This window comes from Macrosteles quadrilineatus, unplaced genomic scaffold (assembly GCF_028750875.1).
Source record: "Macrosteles quadrilineatus isolate MER2022 unplaced genomic scaffold, UCM_ALF_1.0 Scaffold_1__1_contigs__length_201487025, whole genome shotgun sequence".
NCBI lineage: Eukaryota > Metazoa > Arthropoda > Insecta > Hemiptera > Cicadellidae > Macrosteles > Macrosteles quadrilineatus.
Window position 1 is genome coordinate 121,787,688 of NW_026542594.1, and position 25,186 is coordinate 121,812,873.

Consider the following 25,186-nt stretch of genomic DNA (forward strand, 5'->3'; position numbering starts at 1 on the left):
GCATTATTTTTATAGGGCCTAAAATAGTAATAGGCTAGAAGCAACATGTCAAGTGGAGAACTCATTGAAGAAAAGATATTGTGTAAACTAATTTCCTATAAAACTCAAAAACAGTAAATAACATACAAACATTGTTTATGGTATAATTAATAAGGACTAAAAAATGCATATCATGTCATACAGTAGTTTAGACCTACCGGTACTGCAAGAGATTAAAATCCTAAAACAACTGATTTTGATAGCTAATGAATGAAAAGAATTAAAAATCCATAAAATGAAGCTAAACAATATCACAACTAATTAGGTACCCGAAAAGTAACTCTTAAATAATATATAGAAGATTAAAATAATATTAAATCAAGAGACAAGAAAGTTAAATGCTATCTTCTAGTGCCCTTGGCAACACAGGTCAATGTTTTTAAACTACCCTCAATGTTTTTGGAACAGCAGGGCCTTTTTCTCCCTGGAAGGGTAGTAGTATGTCAACAAAAACAATGAATCAGTCTCACCAGCCAGGCCCGGGCAACGATGTGTGAATTCAAGGTCATAGACCCTCCCCCTCCCCTCTTACACCGCCCGGTTGCTACCCAGTTGCTTCAATTGCTGACAAAATGCAAGTGATGAAACAAGGAAGTAGAGACAAAGAAATATATTTCTTTATTCAAAAACACAAAACTGTTAGAGATTATTTTCAAAGAAATTAATTCAATGTAATTTGTGAGTTGTAAATATTGTATTGGATCTTAGAAATATATTTTTTTAACCCTATTTAACCAAGATACAGATCTGTTCACTATATCAGATATTTCTTTTGTTTATAATTTATTATGTAAAATACTAAAATATATTTTTAATTAGGTATTGAATGAACAATAAATGATTATACTAGTATGTCTGGATAAATAGTCTTTCTATTCTTTTGACTTTGTTTTCTTTGCACTGTTAGTGTTGCGTCACGGCTTTTGTCTTGTTACTCTTATCAGTAGACGACTAGACCTGGCTCTGGCTAGTGGCAGTGCGGCAATTGCTCTGTTGTGTCTTTATTCTTAAAGGTCGTGAGCCAACTTAATTTTTAATTCTCATTTGAACATTTTAATTCCTCTGTAATAGATATAATAATATAAGAGTGTTTCTTTGGAAATAAATTATTCTTTTTTTTCTTTTGCCCCAACAAAAATTCGGGGACGGGGACCGACAGACACCTAACAAAAATACCAAATGTATCAGTCTATAACATTGATCTTACTAGTTAAGTATTAAGTAACAATTTTTCAGACTTATTTTTAAAATGATTTTGGAGTAACCTACCTTGTTTTGGCTAGGTTCACAGTAGTAAAATATTTCACACACTGCTTACATCAAGACAAAAAACAAAACCTCTAATCATTTGCAATGTCAAAACAAAAAAATATAAAACAATTAAAGCTATATTTAATGCAAAGAATGTATTAAATAAGAACGCCTTCGTAAAGGAAACGCAACAGCAACGCGCTCCTGTATTGCGGGTATTGCATTGACTTTCTGCAGGCGTTTTTCGTATATGGATACTGACTCCCTCGTGAATCGAATCGTTTTTTGACCACCACTGAATCGAATCGCGATTCGATGCATCGAATCGAATCGAATTGAAATTTCGATGCATTTTCGATGCATCGCACACCCCTATAGAATATTAACCAAATCAAGAAGGAGAAAATCATGTAAAAACCTGTTTAAAAATCTTAGAATTCACACCATTTTTGGATTATACATAAATGAAATTCTAAATTGGATACATAACACTAAGGAAAATTTGTCAGATGTAGTCAAATTTACACATAATTATCACAAATTGACGACTTTAAGGAACAGCCCTCAATATATGGGACTTAGATTTTACAATGAATTACCCCTGTATCATAAAAATTTAAATGCTACTCAATTCAAAGATAAAATAAAAGATAAAATAATTGAGAAAGCCTACTATTCACTTGAAGAATTTTTGGAGAACCCTATAATGTAGATAAAAATTCTCTGATATCCTACATGAGTTTATTTTAATTATTTTAACTATTAATCTAATATATAAAATTCTCGTGTCACAGTGTTTGTCTGCAAACTCCTCCGGAACGACTTCACCGATCGTTATGAAATTTGGTGTGTAAATTCTGTAGGTATGCGAATCGGACGTAAACTATTTCCCGTTTCGAAATTCTTAAAAGGGCTCCGCCCCAGTGGCTCTGGAGTTTCCCATGTTAACCTTATGAGAAATGGAATTAATGAATCTTAACAGCTGTTTCAATTAAACAAGTTGGTTCTGTTCTATGATGTTCAATAGCATTAAAGTTACAAGGATTACCAACAGGGTGCAGCACTATTATTTCTTTTACATTTATGACAACAGCTAATTTGCAACCAAAAGGTGAGTGAGCGTAGCGAACGAACTTCAACCTGGAGGCGAGTGAGCGTAGCAAACGAGCTAACCTGAAGGCAAGTGAGCGCAGCGAACGAGCTCCAACCTAAAGGTGAGTGAGCGTAGCGAACGAGCTCCAACCTAAAGGTGAGTGAGCGTAGCGAACGAACTTCAACCAGGACGTGATTGAGCAATGCGAACGAGATCATCTTGAAAATTAAACGTAACGGTACTTTCTTTCCATCGGTCTGTCTTAGGGGAAACCTATAACTTAGGCGATACGAAGTTCGCCGGGTCAGCTAGATTTACTATAAAATACATCACTATGACGAAACACCTGTTCTTATGTATGAAATGTACTTTATAAAGAACGTTTTGTGTAAATAAAATAGGCTATGTCTTATGTCTTATATGTCTAAAATATTTGTTTGTTGAGGATAAGATACATTTTGATTGAAACAAGTTCCGTTGGGAGTGTTGCTGAAGGTCTAAATCCCGGAAGGTCTAATTAGACCTTCGGTACACATTTTGCATTTTGTACTTGTCGCTGAGGGTCTAACAAGCAGTATGCCGAAGGTCTAAATCCCGGATGGTCTAAAAGTACAGTCAATGCAGAAAACTCATCCACTGATACTGTTTTAGACCTTACGGCTTATGGGGTATAGTACTTGGGCACACAACCTATGTTTTGTAAATAAATGTTTATAAAATGAGAGTTGCTGAGGGTCTAAATTCCGGAAGGTCTAATTAGACATTCGGCACACAGTTGAGAATTAGAACTTCCACTACTAGGCTAGTGCAAAATTACACTGTATGCCGATGGGTAAAACTGCAGGAATTCCGTCGCCAGAGTTTAAGGTAGTCAATACAGTAGACTCCCTCTTATCCGGACACCTCTTAACCGGACATTGGTTTAACCGGACTACACTCGACGGAAATGACATCTCTTTAACCGGACAATTTTAATCAGCACATTGGTTTAACCGGACTATATCAGCAGGGAGTGGACGGTACTGAAACGACTGTTCTCGTGGGAAAGATTTGAGACCAGTGATTACATGTCTGAACAATGCTCTCCTAAATTTAAGTCGAATATCACCGTAAATGGTCCATTTTAACGAGTTTTTGGGGACGTCGGCTTAACCGGAAAAACCGTTGTCCGGACTGGCCTCGGTCCCGAGGAGTCCGGATAAGAGGGAGTCTACTGTAGCGCAACAACTTGTAATTCATAGTGAGAGTTTTTGTAACTGTCTCGTCTATTATTTTGCTAGCTCGTTATTACAAGTACGTTTGAGATATTAAAATTATCTTCATTTATAATTATGTACAAAATGTACCTACAATATATTATCAGCTTATAAATACTATATACTAATACTTACCCTAAACAAAAAATTAAGAAAAATCTACCCATAGCTGTATAAAAAACTGAAAAAATGAAATTTAAAGTGCATTTATTTACAAATTAAGTGTACAATTCATTTCCTAGCACTACATTCTACAATGATCATGGAGACCGTCTGTTGTGGCTGGCAGATCTGGTTAACACTTTACATAAAACCAAAGAAATAATATTCAATTAAATTAAATAAGGTACACTTTAACTGTAACAATGGGATGCATACTTCGTCTATGTTGAAATTTATTTCCCTGCCATGCTTGTTTCCCAGACACTTCCAATGTTTACTTACACTAGTAAATATTCTTGTTTATTATTAGTTTTGCTAATTTAAATGGTAAACAACTCTCAGACATTTGACAATTCAGTTAATATGTAACTCGCTTGAATAATAAAAGTAGGGAAATGCAATGCATCGAAAATTCCTATTTGATTCAATTTGATGCATTGAATTGCGATTTGATTCAGTGGTGGGCAAAAAACGATTTGATTCATTAGTATAGAACTACTGTTTTAATTCATTTTAATTATCAAACTTAAATTAAATGACATAACATGAGGTTACTAACCTCATTTTATGTCAATAAATCAATCCTGGAGGCAAATTATGTATAAACTTTAATTAAAATTAAAAGAATTAAAAGGGTACTAATGTTTTTATAATGTTTTCAATTGTTTATATAGTAGTAGCCCTTATCACAATAATAGGCATACACTTATTATATATATATACAGGGTGTTTCACGGGAACCCTGACAAACTTCGGGAAATGGTTCCTGGGGTCAAAACTAGAAAAAAATGTCCTGTAAGCATATGTCCTAAACTCAATCGTTTGCTATTTATACGTAAAAATGTGTTTTTTTAGGTTTTCAGTGTATCTGTTGAACATTTTAACCTCTAGATTAAAAAATCTTCAAGATATTTTAATTAAACTTGCATAGCTAGATAGAATATTAAATTACAAAGAGATTTCATAAATATTATGTGCACACATGTTGGGTATGACTGAGAAAAATGAGTTAAAAAATCAAATTTTCCCGAAAAAATGATAATCCAAAAATATTTTTTATTTTTGACAGCTCTTCATACTTAAACCATTTAGTCGTTTGGCTTGCAACTTTACCAAAAGTTGTAGAATTTAATGGAGAACAATAAAATATCAACTTGTGTATACCTTTTATGGGGATTATCTTTATCAAAATCAAAAATATTGTAAGGTAACACATATTAATTTAATTTGAAGGAATAAACAAAAATGTATATTTAGCTTATTTATAAACATACCTCACTAAAAATTCGTATATTGGTTTTCCTAGTTGAGAAGGTTCGTATAAAGGCCTAAAATCCTCCATCCTTTTCATTTTTTATGGTGTAAAACAAGCATACTCACTCACTTTTCTATGTTAACCTTATAGGGAAAAATAAAATATGACAACTTGCAAATTTCTGAACATATCTTATTAAAACTTGGCTTATGACTTATTTTGATTGAGGACTTTAGGATTAATGCCAAAAATTCCAGTTTTATATTCATTTTGCACAAAAATAGCACAATCCTATCCTTTACGGGAAATAATTAGTCTTTTCAACTATTAGTCCTAATGGACGTTTTGACCTTTTAAATTTAAAAATGTAAATGCTATTTTAAAAATAAGTTCTTCATAGTTAGTATAGGTTGACGTGAAAACATTTTATGGAAGAAAGTAAAATATTTTACAACTCAATCAATTTCAACAAATCTAGGAAGTGCACTAACTTGGACGCATTATTATAAACATTTAAAATCCTAACATTTACCAACTGAAGCTCATTGGGTTTCAGGAGGGATCGGATTATAAGGGTTCAGGTATTTGAAAAATCGATATTTGTTGTTATTATTTCGTAATTGATTACATTTTTTAGTGTGCAACTAAAAATAGCTTTGAATTAAATAGAATATTGGTAAACCTGTAAATGCAGTTAATAAATCATCTGTTTTGCTCGGTCAGCTGATGCAATTTTTATTGTTGCATACTTTGTTTACATTGAATTTCCAGTCCATTGTTATTGGCAGTGAATATCATGTACACTAACAGTGAATATGCAGATATGGTATTTATTTATGGATTTTGTGATGGAAATTCAAGATCATCCGTTCAAGAATACGCTAGAAGATTTCCCAATAGGCGTACGCCTAATAGGCAAGTATTTACAGATCTATTTAATCGACTAAGGGAGACAGGATGTGTTAGAAAAGTTGTCCCTGACGGTGTAGTTCAAACTCCTGTAGAGGTTGAAAATGACATCTTACACTCTGTTCAGCAAAGCCCAGGAACAAGCGTAAGAAAGCTTTCACGACAGCACCTGGTGTCTATTTCTAAAACCTGGAGAATTTTACATAATGAAGGATTATATCCTTATCACTTAAGAAAGGTTCAGGCGCTTCACGCTGGTGATACCCTAAGAAGGTCTCAGTTTTGTCGCTGGGTAGCAGGAAATCGTCACCAAATTAAGTTCATACTCTTTACTGATGAAGCTCAATTTACTCGGAATGGAATAAACAACTCAAAAAATGTCCACATATGGGCCGAAGACAATCCACATGCCACAGTGGAGACAAACTTTCAACAGAGGTTTTCGGTGAATGTTTGGTGCGGTCTTTTAAATGACAAACTTGTAGGACCTCACATCTTAGATGGTGCTCAAAACGGTGTAAGTTATCTACATTTCCTAAACAACACTTTGCCGGAACTGCTCGAAGATGTTCCCATCCAGTCAATGGCAAGGATGTTTTATCAACATGACGGTGCTCCCCCACACAGGAGTCGAGCTGTAGTTGAAACGCTGAGAAACCGTTTCGAGGAAAAACTTATTGCTCATCAAGGACCAGTGAATTGGCCCCCTAGGTCGCCCGACCTGACTCCGATGGATTACTTCCTATGGGGATACATGAAAACAGAAGTTTACAGAAGCAAGCCTCAAACAAGAGAAGAGCTGGTAGAGAAGATTCACACCGTAGCAGAAACAATAAAAAGTAATCCTATCATGATAAGAGCAGCTACATCATCTCTGGTTAAACGTGCTAGACTGTGTCTGTCTAAAAATGGAGGCCATTTTGAAAACCTCATCAGTTAAAAAAACTTTACTTCAAGCCTTCATAGTTTATATTGGCAAAAAAAGAATGATGTTTCCCTAGTTACTGTTTTTCTTCTTTAATTTGCAGTAATTTAAAGCTTATTAAAATTATTATGATACATTATTATATTAATATTAATTAAAAACATACCACAACATGTAAAACTTGGGTATACTAGGTTATAATTATTTAGTTCCAATTAAACTATGTCAAATAAAAAGTTTTAATTAAATATGTACTTAGAAATATGAGAGCTATTTTATTTTATTTTTCCTCATAATGTTAACATAGAAAAGTGAGTGAGTATGCTTTTTTTACACCATAAAAAATGAAAAGGATGGAGGATTTTAGGCCTTTATACGAACCTTCTCAACTAGGAAAACCAATATACGAATTTTTAGTGAGGTATGTTTATAAATAAGCTAAATATACATTTTTGTTTATTCCTTCAAATTAAATTAATATGTGTTACCTTACAATATTTTTGATTTTGATAAAGATAATCCCCATAAAAGGTATACACAAGTTGATATTTTATTGTTCTCCATTAAATTCTACAACTTTTGGTAAAGTTGCAAGCCAAACGACTAAATGGTTTAAATATGAAGAGCTGTCAAAAATAAAAAAAATTTTTGGATCCTTATTTTTTCGGGAAAATTTGATTTTTTAACTCATTTTTCTCAGTCATACCCAACATGTGTGCACATAATATTTATGAAATATCTTTGTAATTTAATATTCTATCTAGCTATGCAAGTTTAATTAAAATATCTTGTAGATTTTTCAATCTAGAGGTTAAAATGTTCAACAGATACACTGAAAACCTAAAAAAAACACATTTCTACGTATAACTAGAAAACGAGTGAGTTTAGGACATATGCTTATAGGACTTTTTTTACCAGTTTTGACCCCAGGAATCATTTCCTGAAGTTTGTCAGGGTTCCCGTGAAACACCCTGTATACTAGTGTCCCTGTTGCTCGAATTCGAGCAATTGCTAAGTAAATATTTGTAGCAAACTGTTATAATACTATATTAGCAAACTTATTGACTGTTTAGGATTAACCTATGCTCTTCTTCTCACTTTTGATTTCTGACAACAGCTGGAGTTTCATAGCAATTTTTGTTTCTAATGTTAATCTTATGGAGAAATACGAAACTTTAAAGGGCTCCAGGGCCTCACTCTCTCATTATTTCCCTAAAAAAAAAGTTTCCTGCACAACTTCACCCTACGCTCTTTCCAATGACACCAAAAACATGACAATCGGTTCAGTAGTTTCGGAGGAGTAATTGTCACAAAAATCCTGCTTGCGTATTAAATAAGTATAGATATATATATATATATATTAAATATTTAAGTAAATAAGTACAACTGAGCACCCTGAATATTATATTTTATAAAAAGAAGTGACATGTTTCGGACATTAGTCCATTTTCAAACTTCAAAATACATTAAACACTTCTGTTTTAATTCATTTTAATTATCAAACTTAAATTAAATGACATAACATGAGGTTACTAACCTCATTTTATGTCAATAAATCAATCCTGGAGGCAAATTATGTATAAACTTTAATTAGAATTTATAATCACAAACATAAATTTTATTTATTTTACCATTAAGCGAGGTTAGCCAAGATAGAGGAGACCCTCTCCGCCTAGGCTGATGTGCAAGTCCAAGGCACTCCTCACGGGCCCTGAGTAACAAACCCAGAAACACAGTAGTAACAGTCTCTGTTCATTCCAAAATATTCACTTTTTTCACAGATTTACAAATTTCACTGCTTTATTAAGTTCCAAAATCACACGGATATATTATGTGTATATATATATATACATACAGTATATGTAAGAAATGCTAATGTATGTGATGAAACTTGTTTTTAATGTTTCTTATCCTCAACAAAAAAATACAAAAACAATAAATAAAGAAAACTTGTAAATTAGGGAACATTTAAAAACTTAACAACAGTAATTTTAGTGGAAATTTTTAATGAGAAGTGATAAAATAGCGGATTGTCTGAAGTAATCGTGGACTTTGCAGGTGTCGGCGTTCAGCACTTGGGAGAAGGAGCTTCACAAGATAGTATTCGACCCCCGCTACCTGTTACTGACGTCCAAGGAGCGCAAGCAGGTGTTTGACAAGTACGTGAAGGAGCGAGCCGAGGAGGAGCGGAGAGAGAAGCGCAATAAGCTCAAGGAACGTAAGGACGAATACAGAAAGTTGATGGAGGAAGCCAACTTGCATGGAAAGTGAGTAAAACAAGTCATTCATTCTGATTTAGTCTTCTTAAATGAGTAGTTTTTGAATACTGCCTAATTGTAAAGACATTTTTGAAGGAGATGAAAAATATTGCCTAACTGTCAGTGTGGACTTTTCAGAGTCAAACCTGTCATATTATGATAATGAGGGATGGTTGAACCATGCCCTCGCACCTGCACCCAGACTAACGAAATGGAAGTGTGATCCATGCGCAGGCCCGAGGAGCGGCTCACAAAACTTTACTTGACAAATGAGAACCATGGATGGAGGTTCAAAAACAACACGCCAATTGAGAGAAACGAGCTGTAATTGACTATTTAAATAAACAACAACAACAAAACATCAACAATAATACATGAAACTCTCAAATAGACTTTAAATAATTTAGTTACCAATCTGGCCTACTGACTTGGAGTCATTTCTTTATCATCAAAATATCAGAAGGATTATTAAAAATTTAACCTTTAATAAAAATTGACCAAAATTAACAATTATAACAATAGATAAATATATTACTTCTTAATATGCATTTTGAACTTGGTAACTATAGAAAATTTAGGGGCCCCAAGAATAGAATGAATTAAAAATTATTTACAAATTAACAAGGCTTTTCCAATAAAATTTGAGAAAACAATAACAGGAATATAGGCCTAGGCTGGTTTGATATAAAAAATTTAAAAGGCAATAACAAGTAATAAAAATCCTTTGAATAACTAAATAAATAAATCTACATATATATAAACAGGTAACACAGGTTTAACAGGTTTAACACTTGCGGTAAGTTGACGGTCACATTCAGTTCTGGGCGGACAGCACCGGAGGAGGGACGAAGCAGGACGGAGAGGCGGCCATTAAGCGAGGTTAGCCAAGATAGAGGAGACCCTCTCCGCCTAGGCTGATGTGCAAGTCCAAGGCACTCCTCACGGGCCCTGAGTAACAAACCCAGAAACACAGTAGTAACAGTCTCTGTTCATTCCAAAATATTCACTTTTTTCACAGATTTACAAATTTCACTGCTTTATTAATTTCCAAAATCACACGGATTAGGCCTAACATATCATTTTCAAAAGTTTCTAAATTTTTAAAAGGTTTGTCTCTCTATCACAGCTCTTTAACAATATAAAACATTTTAAACAGTAACAATAATTTAAACAAAACAATTAACAGGCGAAACAGTACAAGATCGGTAACATTAAATAATTGCGGTAAAAGTGCCAGCAGGCCAGATAGGTATGTGACAGTGATGAATTTCACCAATAGAGAGAAAAAATGTAAATTGCCTGGTCCAAAGTGGCCAGAGGAACAAGTTAACAATAAACAAGTGACACTTAAACACAGAAAAATACTTTAAAATTGACAAAAAACGTTCCATACAAAAAATTTAGGCCTAACACTACGACTCGTGTATTTTTGCTAATTTCTCCAAAAGTTGTGTTCAGAATTTGTACAGAATGGTCTTAAAAGCTGGGGGAAATGTTCCAGCAACTTTTCCAGACCATTCCAAACCTTAACTCAAAGGCTGAAACCAGTGGGTTTCCAGGTTACCCAGTTCAGACCTGAAAGGAGAATTGCCAAACTAAAAATTACTGTATCTTTCTTAAAACTTGATTAAAATGACTCAAACTTTCTGGGGAGCTTTAAGAGCAGTTAATTCAACTTAATTTAACTAGTTTGGCAAGAACAAAGCAAAAAGAAAGACTTTAACAATACTTGACTGGGTAACACAAACTAAACATTTTACAAGACAAAACAACACTAAAAATTTTACGGGACACAGAGCAAAAGGACTACCAGAAGAAGTAGTCTAAGACAATTACATTAACAAAAAATGACAATTACATTTCAATTACATTAACAATTACATTTAATGAGCAAAATTGTAGGCCTAGGCCTACCACAAAACAGTCAGAAGGACAAAAAAAACTGACTTGGCAGTTTCTCCCAAATAGCGGCATTCCAACAAACATCTCTCAGTCAAATTCTAGGCCTAGCATTTCGGTCAATGCCCTGAATTATACCAAAACAACAGAGAAAAGGGAAACTAGCTACCAAACATTCTCCACGGCCCCGAGACTAGGTTCCAAACCTAGTGCAACATGTGTCTAACCTAGTTTTTAGAAAAAATGTGAAAAACTCACCCAAAAGATGGTCGACATTAATATCCTCTTGAAGAAATGAAAGTAAAACACCATGTAAAACATGCCACAAAAATGGAGATGTTGAAGGATAACAAAATATGCCGAGCAAAGTCGGGAACAGCCACAGAACCTATAACTGACACTTGGCGGTGGGAGTAATAAGAACAAAACCCACAGCCTTGTTCGGGGTCGTGGGATGTCTCAAAACGACACACTAAACTAGCCTACTATACAAAAAACACTTTGACCATTGAATATGAGTCGTGACATTCGCCCGTGGAATTAGTCACGGCTCATGGTTTAAAGGTTTTTTATCTAGTTAATAAAACTCAATAATTTGCTCCATCCCAATATGAATTTTTTTAGTAGACCTACTTAATTTCACCTTAGTTTTCAAATATATTAATTTTAAATTCTGGACTAGCAGAAACAAATTAATAAACTGAGAATTTTGAATACTAATTAATATTTTGATTTTCAGGTCTTCTTTTGGAGACTTTGCTCAAAAATTTGGCAAAGACGAGCGTTTCAAAAATATAGAGAAAATGAGGGAAAGAGAAAGCCTTTTCAACGAATACCTACTTGAAGTGCGAAAGAGAGAAAAGGAAGAGAAGAACATGCGTAGAGAACAGGTGAGCACTTGCTTGTACAATTATCTCAACGTCCGTAAATTTTAAAAAAGTTTATTTTAGAATTAAGAACCTTTAAATTGCATTGTATCACTGTTAGAAATAGATAATGGTGGATAAAATCAGTCCTATGCTGATGCATTTTCTTTCCGGTGTACTACGTAAATTATATTTTATTCACTAGAAACAATTATTAGACTTCATATTCATCAGTTCTCGTTCAGTTCCAACTTAAAAAGCTTAAGTTTTGGGTTCTTTGGAACAATGTCAATTGTGATTACTTAAATGGCTTATATTCATCATCATAATATGTACTAATTTTATTAGGCTACCTTTTTTGGTCAAGCTTGCAATGAAACTTCATAAATCTGGAGTAATCAGTGATCAGCTCTATTAAGATCCCTGAAAGTTTGTTTTACCAGTGGCCTGATAAAACTCTTTTACTACCTCAACATTGCTCTGAAAGTAATTTTACTTTTACATTTAATAAAAAAAATTAGTGATGGGCCGATTCCTGAATTGGTCGATTCTGATACCGATTCCGATTCTACAACTTTGGTTTCGATTCTCGATTCCACACTCGATACCGATACCTGTTAAAAATTCATTTAACACATTCACTGCTAATGATATGTAATACTTTTATAAATGGCTAAAAAACATAAACATTAACATGATCATGTTAATTGAGTGACAATATATCTTTAATTAAATAAATTTTATACTATAAATTGTGGATTAAAATATATTATGTAATTAAATACACCATGTATTATATATCTGCTAATATACTTATGACGCACAAGTGCGTCATTAGCAGTGAACGTGTTAATAACACATATACTGTAACTTATTTGTGCTTCTCGCTATCCCTATAAATAAAGGAGCATGTTATTTTTATTTATTCTTTATACAATAAGATAACTGCAATGCTATAGATTAAGGTTACATAGATTATTTAGGTTAGTCTATAAGGAAAATAAGATACTTCAAGAAGACATACATTTAACATATTTTATTAAATTAAATTGAGGCAACAATCAACGGTTTAGGTAGGCCTAAAATGTACACTGAGTTTTTTGTTTGCATAAGAATTTGTACATCTAAACCTGCAATGAATGTTCCATATTGCTTGAGTTATAGACTCGAAGTCAATATCAAAGTTATCATCAATACCACTTAAACTTACTTAAAGAGTCACATAAGGGAAGAGGTTGGTACGACTTTGAAGCCATGATTTGCAATTTTACATTAAAATACAACATTGCACAATCATGATTTTTTAGGTCATTGACCTTTATATGATGTTGAAAACATCATTATTATTCAACATCATTATATATTGATGTCGAAAACAATTATTTTGTAAACCTTTAAAACATTAGATAACTCATAAAGAAGTATAAAATCATACATCATTGTAATAACGGCACTCCTAAAAAGGGAATGTCATTATTCCTTCTCTTTGTTCTTCCATGCTTTCTTGGGGTTCCCTTCACCCACGCATTCAACAAATTGCCATGGTTACTAATCACCCCATTAGAGACTAACTAAGCATTATGTGTTATCACTTATCAGCGATCTTTTATCATCACTGATAACAACAGCATTTTTGTGAGTTTTATGGGAATAGGATTTGAAATAGGAAACTAGTGATGGTTAAAACCAGAAATTTTTGAATCTCAAAACCAAAATTGAAACTTTAAAAAATTGAATCCCGAATCTCAAATCTCAAAACCTTATCGCGAAACTTTTTTACTTAGCTAGTTACAAAGGTCAAGGTTACAAAAAAATACACATAATCATAAAATGTTAAGTATGCAATCAAAACTGAAAGAGATTGACTTCTGACCGTGACATAACATAAATATGTGAATGTGACTGATAATCTTAAAACCCAATACAACATAGTTTTTCATAAACAAACAAAAAAAATTTAACTATCTAACACCAACATAAACACGAATATTAGATTAATTAGAACATTTGGTCAATATATCTTTGTGTTTAGTAAATATTGATGTGAAACTGAATTGTACCAGTTATAGTACCTATTTAAGATACCTTTTGAAGTTCAGAATAAAATGTACATGTTTCATTACTGTTAATGGTGATGTTTGCTCTGTTTCTACCAGCTTGTTTGGAAACAGCATTGAAAACAATAACAATGGCACAAAAAAATGTCAGCAGTTCAAAAAATAAAACTGCCAAAATCTTCAATTTCGAAACTTTTGAACCTCGAAATTTGGTGATCGAATCTCGAAACCGAAACTTTTCCTAAGTTTTGATGGTTTTGACTGTTTTGAGATTTGAGATTCGGTTTTGACACATCATCAATAGGAACATTTGATCTTTACATAATGTTGTATAACATATTTAGACATTCGCCAAAACTTTTAGAAACAAAATTCAACCATACAACTTGATTTGATAAACTTTTATGGCTTATAAATCAGATAAGTAGTGGAAACCTCCATTTTGGTTTGAATTAATTAAAATTTTTGGATACGATAATATTTACCAAAATTTCCAAGCTAAATTATTAACCGGCTTAAAATAAGCAGTGCTACAGACAAATCCAAAGCAGCATGGAATATTGTAAAAACAAAGCTTGGCAACATTGTAAAATGTCAGAATTTTCCAAACTTGTTGGTTAACAACAAGGAAGTGACATCAGGGTCTGAAATTGCTAACGTTTTAAATTATCAATCAATTATCAATTAGTTAAGATGGGGACGCCACTATGTGCGTATTTTAACCCAAATATGAGTGAAGGATGAGTGTAGGATGAGTAGCGCGATCTTGTAGTCTTGTTAGTGACTAAGGCCGACATGTTCCTTAGACACAGCTGTTAATTAATAGCCCATACAGCTAATGGCAACTAAGGGACCTACAGTTTATAGTGGAATCCGAACCACATATTTCCTTGTAATTTACGAATTGGTCTAATTATCAGGATAGTACTGCGGATAGATTAAATTTGTACAATCATCCAATTCATTAAATATTGTGCCTTGTGTTGAAGATGCCCTTGGTTTTCTTGACAGGGTTTTGCCACCTTCTTTGTCAATTTTTTGTTTCAGTGGTGTAACAATTAAAGAAGACAAAGATGTCATTCACTTAATTTATGTTCACCTAAGAAGTAATTTGTGATGGGATGAAATTTCAGTAGACCTCATAAAGGACAATGCAGACATATTTGCCAAACCTATTTGTTGTGAATTAGTCAATCAATCTCTAACTGAGGGAATCTTCTCTGACCAGATGAAATATGCAGTAATAAAACCAATTTAAAATACCCACGCTGCAGCAAACCTGCCGACTTAGCGAATTTCCGTTTGCCTGGATTGATTTTCAATTAACCTATTTAATTAACATTTATGTTTAATGAGTACCTAGGTTAGCTGCTACAGGGAAACTAATAAATTGTGTTTTTTATGAAAATATCAATAGCTTAGTAAATAAATCCGCCAAGTTTTATCAAAATATATCCGTAAACAAGCCAACTACAACATATTATAATATTCTCCATAAGAATAACATGGGAATGTTAAATTAACCTTTTTTTGAATTTTCACCGTAGCTAATCACCGTACAAAAACAGTTTGATATACTAAATTATTTGTTTTTTTAAGCTCTTTAAAAAGCTCTGGAGAAAAATTGATAAATTTTGTGTTTTAAGGGTAAACAATGAGAAAAACCCACTTTTACCCCATAAAAGTTTTCCCCCGTTAAACCCCGTTCCCATGGTCCGATCATGTTGGTTCGCGAACTTATTCAAGTTTATCCCGCCTTACACCTTCAAACCAAATTTTATCAAAATCGGGCACAAATTACTCAAGTTATCGTGCGGATGGACACATATATATATACATATATAAACATTTGAACGAATGGTGTTTTTGGCCTCTGAAGACATCAAAATGAAAAATTAAATCGGTCCCGGGCCTAGGTCTTACCATGAGACCTATGGTAATAGGTAGCTACTTCCCTATAGGGAAATTCGCTAAAAAGGTGAAGTCAATAAAATAATGTGTAAGATAATTATCGACCAGTGTCAAATACTGCAAGTCCAAAACTGGTTGGCTAAGGTTTTTGAAAAAAAATAGTTTGTAAAGAAATTTGAGCAATTTTCTAATTAAATCATATTTTTTCCAGTATTCAATATGGGTTTAGATCTGTTAGGAATACTTCCATAGCAATTACCGAATTGGTAGAGCACATCTTGGAAGCCTTGGATGAATCACAGAGGGTACCTGGTATTTTCTGTGATCTATCCAAGGCAAAGATTGTGTATTGCATGAGATTCAATTAGATTTAAGTAAAAAAAAATATAATTTCTCAAAAACTGCAATTTCTTGGTTTTGTTTATACATAAATAACCGTAGGCAAAGAGTTGTAATTTAAAGAGATTGATTACAATCAGTTTTCAATCAGATTGGCAAAACATTTCAGTTGGTGTTCCCCAAGGTTTAATCAATGGCCCAATATTATTCTTAATTTATATAAATGATCTTGATGGCAACATTAATACAAACCTCATATGCAGATGACACCACTGCCCTGCTTAAGGCTAAAAGTGTACTTGAGCTTAAAAGACTTACTATCATATCAATGCTAAGGAGGAACTTGAAGTATGGTTTCGTACTAATGGGCTAAACCTAATAATTGTGAAAAAACAAATCTGATGAAATTCCAAACAGCACAAAGTAATGACTTCTACACAATTTACAGTTGAATTTTTAAATACTGAAATTACATCTAAAATACAGAATAAATTTGTAGGTTTAACAATTGATCAAAATTTTAACTGGAAAAAATACATAACAATACTTGGCATATAAACTGAACTCTGCTTGTTTCCAAATGCTTGTGTTAAGAGATAGAACTGATTTGGAAACTAGATTAATGGTTTATTTTGCCTATTTTAATTCCGTAATGAAATATAGAATTGAGCTATGGGGTTCATCGGCTAATCGGAGAAAAATATTCAAGTAAAAAAAAATTTGTTTGCATTATGACATTTTTGCTGCACGAGTCTCATGTAAGCCAATCTTAAAACAGTTTTAAATTATTGAGCCTTCCCTCTCTCTATATATATTCATGCTTACTGTTCAATCAGAAGAATTTTAATCTTCTTTGTGGACAGTAGCATTTACATGCATACAACACAAGGAGCAAAGACAATTTTCAATACCTAATACATAATTTAACAATCAATGACAAAGGTCCCAGTTCCATGGTTATGAAGCTTATAATAATCTATCTGCAAACATTAAAAGCCTTACCGTTTAAAGAGTTTTAAGAATACTCTAAAAAGTATAAAAAAGTACATCTTTTAAACCAAGTATTTTACTCTGTGAGAGATTTCTTACAAAATTAAGCAGTATTGTTATTATATGTAATGTAAATGTTATATGTTTTATATTCAGAAAAAAATGTTCTGTAATTCAATTTTTAGGTTAAGATTGAATTGACAATGTCACCACTTATATCTTTGCTATGTACAAATGTTTTTGTGTGACAATAAAGTGAATTTGAATTTAAAATATACTAAGAGGGTGTACACCAACCTGGAATACCGGGATATGTGCGTGATTTTTTTCAACCGAAAAAACCTGAGAATTGTGCACACATTTTGTATTTAACACCAGGAATTTTTAATTTAACGTTAATTTTTATATTATTGAACTTACATGTTTTCAAGCAGTTAGAATGGTAGATTTTAGGACCTGTTTTAGGTAAAATCATATTTCATTTACACCAAGGAAACACTTGATCGATCGATTAGGAAATATAGCATATAATATTTCCTGCTATATTGTCGCTGCAAGCAGACTCTAGTCAGTTATTGTGTGTCTGTCAGTAGGTATATGGAGGTAAGTGTGATTATACGGGTTTAATTGACATCTTTATTTGGTTTAAAATTATTTCATATTGCTGATTCTTGAAATGAAAATGTTAATCATCTCTTGGTTGCATAGGTTTATTATTTTATCAGTTACAAAATCTTAAAAAAAATCACAGATAAGATGACCTGATGGAGTATTGTTGGTACAGTTATAACTATCAATCACACAACTTCTCACATTTTTTTTCAATACTCAATCATATTAGTAGTAGTTTTTTAAAAACCACTACCATCAGTAAAAAAAAACCGCTTTAGCTTTTTGATAACAATCTTGTTGATAGTTTAGGCTACCATTAAAAAAATATTGGGAATACGATACTTATTTTCACTGAACAGATTTCCCAATGCAGCCAGTTTTATCACCCTATAATAAAAAAAAAGTTATGTCTGTGTAAGTAGGAACCTATACAGTATGCTGTAGTACTTAACATGTGAAATTGATTTCAACTATATGGAGTTTAGAATAAACGACATAATGTATGGCTCAAACAATAATAAATCTGAAGTTTAACTTTTCAAATCAATGAAATTATGTTATTTCATAAGTGAAAAAAGTGAAGTGTTTTCCACTTTTTGGGTGTTTAACTTTTATTCAGTATCTTTGTAAGTTGGGTTAGTCATAAGAAAAAACCCTTTTAAATAATGTTATTTATAAATAGTATGTCAGGGAAAGAAGGGTTGTTCATTATTGCCTTGTATGATACAAAAATACTGGGTCTTTCTTTACTAGTGCAATCAGTACCAGGTACATTATCATCAGAATGAATATAGGGTTTGTAATTGTGAACCTTACTGTTCAACTGTTGGCTAGATTACCTGGTTGTAAGTTAGGTATCATGAAAATATTTGTCTAATTTCATTCTAAAAGTTTAAGGATTGAACTTTATTTCTTAGGATTTGTTTTAAATTAGTATTATCAAAAGCACTTCTAGGTTTTGACATCTTTAACAATTTCTTAAATTGTACTCACATATCTTATTTTTAAAACAGATTGAGATTAGTAATATATATTTATTTTATTTTAGAAGTAGCCTATTGTTAAAATTTTGTGACAGGATGATTGTTTTTCTTTTGTTGGGTTGTTTATAAATTTACTCAGTTGCCCGATTCTAGACATTTAACAGTTATCATTTTTAATAAGGAAGCTACTTAATAATTGATATAAATCAACAATGAAATGTTGTTAGTTGCATTAAAAATTTTTATTTAATTTGTTATTACTAAGAACTAAGTCACTAAAACTTAACAATTTACATTTTCTATTTACTGATACAGTGGGTTATAAGAAAAGAATTAGCCCCTTTGCGACTATGCCTCAAATTTACACATTTCAACTAAAGGTTTACCTGACTACAGAATGTTCCAAACTGTAATGTTTTAACGGTGTTGGGAACAAGCGCAAGTAAAGTAGATGTTGCATGAGAACTTGTTGTTGGAACTAATGATGTTTTAACTGACCAACATCTCGCAGTGCAAGGGCTAGCATCGGTTGTCATTGCCGTTAGATCCACAGTGACGACTACCAACGACACCTGGCACATTGGTTTTGTATATTAGTAAGTGTTATTATTTTGCTATACTAACTCACATTCAACAAATTGTGACATGTTTGTTCCTTAATTATTGCATATCAGATAAAATACACTATTTTTTAAGTGTGTTTTTAGACTATTACTTTTTTCTAGCATCAAAACAAGACAGATTCAAATTTGGAAATATGAGAGTCAGATAGTTGGTAATTCAAGTAGCATGTAAAAATTCCTTACTTAAAAGAAACCTAATTTTTCTTAAAGATTTCCAATACAATTCTTGAAAAAAATAAGCTGAATGCTAAGCTTAAGGTAAACTTAGTTTTATCTAAACATTTTTATTGACTCCCTGACATTGTTCACTAATCTATTGAGAAATGCAAACTCAAATCTTACTCTTTTGCTTTAAAACACGGTACCTACTAGTTCATATTTAGCTGTATACATCAGTCAAGTATTGCAGTATTTTTAACTCCATTTTCAGAACAACTTACTTTTAGCAGAATACATAAAACTGTTCCTTTTTAGGAAGTATCATAATAGTCAAGGAAAATAAAAATAACAGTAGGCCTAATTCTTTGAATCTTTATGTTTGAAAATATTTCGTGTTTAAAAAAAACACATGCATTAAGTGTTTTTAGTTATTTCTGACATTAAATGTTAAATTTGAATTTACCAATGACAAGTATCCCATACATATATACTTTGATAACTAGACATTTGTACTTGAAGATACAAGTAATTACTGACTACGATTGTTCATCATTCATTGTCACTGTCAACTCATTCAGCATTATGATGTGGAGCTGCTTTGCTGCTGTTTACTTTGTATATCCTCTTAAATAAAGTGTTTGTAGAAAGTTTAAGTGTTTATATTTTATTTTACATCTTTTCTTTAATATTAAAAGCCTTTGAATGTTTTAGCAAATTACTGTACAATGATCTGTTTGGTGAAGAAAAAACTCAAATTTCTCACTAAAAAATTATACTATTAGACTGTTTCAGCCTTTTGGAACAACATATTTTGTGCAGCAATGTCATGCAGATGTTTTACTTGAATGCTAACTACAATCGATTCTTGGTTTCAGGTGTTGCTGTTTCATATCTCAAATATGTAATTTACAGAACAGTTTGGCTGTTAACTGAGGCATTTAATGCCTGCTTATGATGATTCTGTATTTGGATAGTTTATCAACCAAAGTTACAAAATTGAATCTTTATGAAAGAGTGTGCTCTATCAAAAACCAATATGAATCTAGGCTATTATTACAAACTTAGAGAACATCATCATTATAATTTATAGAAACTATTCTTGTAAATTAAGATATTATTTTGATTTTAATTCAGTAAAAATAGTGTTTACTTTTTATTAGTTCTAGAGTTCTTATACTTTGTATGAATCTTTAATAAATTCCTTTGTAAGGTTACAGTAAAGATAGGTGTTATTGTTAAGCATATGTTTATTTCAATGCAGTACTCAGTGACTTAGTTTTTTTTTGTAAAGAGAAGAAGTTATAACAGAATATTTAAAGATTATCCACTTTCTGTGGTAGTTCCATAAGCTTCTTTCAAAAGAAAGTTCATTTGTAGATATTATAGTCTTGAAGTGGCAAGGTTAAGTATCAAGTCAAATGAGATTGACAAAAATAAGTCAATCATTACTAGAACAGAAACATAGAATAGTTATTGAACAATAAGATCATGGACTTTTTTACTTTAATTTTAAAATATGATCTTAAACATAAATTACAAAGTCAGCAAAAAATGTATACATATTTTATTTTTATAAGATTTTGTGTTTCGAGTAATAGTGGGTTGGCAGCATCTTACCGTATCAGTATTGAATATGATTTAAAATCACAAGTTAATACAATTCTGCCTACAAAAAACTCTGAAATAAATCATGACAGTAGTACTCTGTATATAGTCATTTGTTAGGCACCTTGCAAAGGTTGGTTGAAACAAATTATTGTCCTGTACGTATGTTGTTATTCACAAACAGTTTGCATAAAAGATTAAATGTTTTGATGAGTAAATTGTTATACTAACATTGAAGTTTTCTGTTCCAGCTATACATTTTGTTGGTTGCCAAAAAGAGTCATACTCAGTTTCTCCTTCCTAGATGGATCTATTCTGTGATTCTCAATTCACAGAAATACTTAAGAGTTTTTATTTTGTCTAACAGCTTGTAATCTCCACAGATGAAACGGGACTTCTTTAGTTTGTTGCGAGAGCATACAGAAATAGACAGACACTCTCGCTGGAGTGATGCCAAGAAACGTGTGGACTCAGACCCTCGGTACAAGGCAGTGGACTCCAGCAATACTAGGGAGGACTACTTCAGAGAGTACCAGAAAATATTGAAAGATGAACGCAAGAGAGAAAAAGAGAAGGATAGAGAACGTCGAGACAAAGAGAGGAAAGAGAGAGGTGACAAGGACAAGGATAAAGAGAAAGATAAAGCGGAAAATGAGAGTGAGGTAAGGAAGTTGCATTAATGTTAGGCATTATACCACAGGATGGATACTCTAAAGTTCATATCTGGTTTTAGTTTTAAATTCCTTTCTACTCTATTAGACAAGCAGAGTGGCAATCCTACCTTTTACAATAACACAGTTGGTATAGCTAGTTTGTAATAAGTAGGGGTCTGCGGGTCCCCGATTTTTTCGGGTCGGGTCGGGCCAGCGGAAGGCCCGAGAGACCGGGTCGGGTCAGAGATTTGTTCGGGCCAAGATCGGGTCGGGCCAAAAAAATTATTATTATTTTCAAAGTTATAATAAGTAATTTTCAAAGAAACACTCTTATATATATTATTACAGAGGAATTAAAATGTTAAAATTAGAATTAAATATTAAGTTTGCTCACGTTTAAGAACAAAGACACAACAGAGCAATTGCCTTACTGTCACTAGCCAGAGCCAGTCGTCTACTGACAAAACAAAAGCCGTGATTCAACAGTGCAAAGAAAACGAAGTCAAAAGAAAGACTATTTATCCAGAGGTCCCATTTTAATTATTTATTGTTTATTCCATACCTAGTTTAAAATATATTTTAGTATTTTATTTACATAATAAATTATAAACAAAAGAAATATCTGATATAGTGTACAGATCTGTATCTTGTTCTTTTATTTTCCTATTGTCCTTTTTGTCATTCAGTAACAAAACAAAACAACACTTCTGATCGGCTGGTTAGGCATTGTATGGTCACTATTTCATTTTTTTTTTTAAGTATCAAGTATCAGCAAGTCTACAAAGAGGTTAGGCCTAAATATTTTATAATTTTATTTTATGAAAGTTTTCATCAGTAAAATTATTTTTTTCTTAGGTTAGATAGAGTTTCAAAAAAGATATTTCTAAGATCCAATACAATATTTACAAGACACAAACTACCATGAATTAATTTCTTTATAAATTATCTGTAACAGTTTTATATTTTTGAATAAAGAAAATATATCTTTTTGTCTCTACTTCCTTGTTTCGTTACTTGCATTTTGTCAGCAATTGGAACAACCAGGTGGTGTAATAGGGGCGGGGGAGGGGGAGGGTCTATGACCTTGAGTGTCCCCGGGCCTGGCTCGGGTTGTGTAAGAGGGGAGGGGAGGGGAGGGGGAGGGTCTGTAACCTTGAGTGTCCCCGGGCCCGGCTGTGAGAGTGATTCATGGTTTTTTGTTTACATTCTACTACCCTTCCTTCCGAGAAAAAGACCCTACGGTTTCAAAAACATTGACTTACAGTATAAAAACATTGAGTTGTGTTGCTAATTAGGGCACTATAATGTCTCTGCTGTCTGCTTATGTTGCCAAATTAGCATTTAACTTTCTTTTCTCTTGATATAATATAATTTTCTATATATTAAGAGTTCCTTTTTGGGTACCTAATAATTGTGATATTGTTTGACTTGAGTTTATGGATTTTTAATTCTTTTCATTTATTAGCTAAAATCAGTTGTTTTAGGATCTCTTGCAATACCTATAACTGTGCCTATAACTGTGCCTATAACTGTGTATCTATAACTGTGTACCTATGACATGATATGCAATTTTTACAGTCTTTACTATAACTATACCATAAACAATGTATGTGTGCTATTTTTACTGTTTTAGAGTTTTATAGTAAATTAGTTTACACAATATCTTTTCTTCAATGAGTTCTCCACTTGTCATGTTGCTTAGTCTATTACTATTTTAGGCCCTATAAAAAATAATTCCTATGTAAAGCTGTAGGCCTACTAATGCCAATAATAGATAATTCTTTATTTATGATGATGTAACTAATAATGCTATTGTAAGTGTGAGGTTTTTGTACTTAGGAGGTTAGGAGGCAGGGAATGAATGATTCATCATGGTGGAAACATAGAATTTTTATTTTCTTCTTGCTTGCAGTCTTGAAGCCAGTCCACAGGCCCTAAACTTGTGATAAGGTTAATTGATTTGTTTATGATCCTTTTATATTAAGTTCCATTACAAACTTGTTGTAATATAGCTGTTGAGATATTTCAACAGTTATGAAAATGGGAAAGAATGGCTTGATAAAAAAAATTATTTTCTTCTTTCTTGCAGTTGAGGCAACTTCTAAGCTGTAAATAAGTTATGAACATGAAATAATATACATAAATACATTTTTTTCCCATATGTTATTTTCAAGTAATATTAAAAACACAGATAGGAGTTAAAAAAATATAAAAAATCCGGTAATTAATAATTTTTGGCCCGACCCGATTTTGGCCCGAAACCCGAGGACCAAAATTATCGGCCCGACCCGACCCGACCCGAAACAAAAAAGTCTGACCCGCAGACCCCTAGTAATAAGTTAAATGTTTAAACTAAGAAAGAGTTTTAAGATTATTAATGCAACTCGGGGTGTCCAGCCAACTGGAAAACGGAACTTTAAGTACATTTTTTATAATACCAGGAATTCCAGAATAATTGCCGATGACCTATGGCAGAGCATCTATTCATTCCATTGGTTCCATTGGTTACGTTCCATTGGTTCCCTGTCAACGTCTTATGTAGTCATAAAATCACAAACGACAATCACAGTGTTGCTGTTCTTACGGGCCATCGTCAAGGATGTTGCTGCAATTCTAACGTTGTCCGTTTTAAAAATAAATTAGGTCTAATAGAGAATACATTTTCATTGTAGATTCAAAACTGCAATTTGAAATAATTGAAGTTGGATTTAGATTTCAGATATATTTATTTTTGGAAGTAAATTAAAGATGTTTTTATACTCGTAGATTTTACCATTGCTAATGTTTCTGCAAGACCCTACTACACTACAGCCGGAGTCAAGCTTAGGTGAAGTCACTACTGATATGTTTTCACCTTGATATGTTTCTATTGTTCCTAACAATTGTTGACCCTCATTAGTGCCGCTCGGCTGCACTCAGTGGGGAACCCAATACCACAAATCAATCTTTTAAATTAATACAAATATTTGGTAATAATTGTTTTATTAATATTCACCTTGAAATTTCAATAAATTTGGTGTAAAATTTGACAAAAATCGGCCATTTTGACCGATTATTAATACAGTACCAAATACCAATAAAGTAGTACATTCATTGGTAATTAAATAATAAGTAAAAATTAACCGATTTTCGTCAAGTTTTACCCCCTGCTGTGCGCTATATCACAAAAGCTGATAACGACTTGGTGATTAGTAACCATGGCAACTTGTTGAATGCGTGATGAAGGGAAACCCAAAAAAATAGAAGAACAAAGAGAAAGAATGACAATGTTATCTTTATATCCTTTTTACAATTTCCGTTATTGTTATCTTTATGTAAGATTTTATGATTTTGTTTTATAG

The 25,186-nt window shown here is 32.5% G+C and overlaps 1 protein-coding gene across 1 annotated transcript in view; it reads left to right on the forward strand.

Annotated features, from left to right (window-relative positions):
* LOC128984075 (transcription elongation regulator 1) overlaps positions 1–25,186 on the forward strand; it is a 176,631-nt gene that overhangs the window by 74,667 nt on the left and 76,778 nt on the right. Inside the window, exons 13-15 of the mRNA XM_054403360.1 lie at positions 8,949–9,157; positions 11,787–11,937; positions 21,576–21,854. Coding sequence (XP_054259335.1) covers positions 8,949–9,157; positions 11,787–11,937; positions 21,576–21,854 — 639 coding nt within the window. The remainder of the gene's footprint in view (positions 1–8,948; positions 9,158–11,786; positions 11,938–21,575; positions 21,855–25,186) is intronic.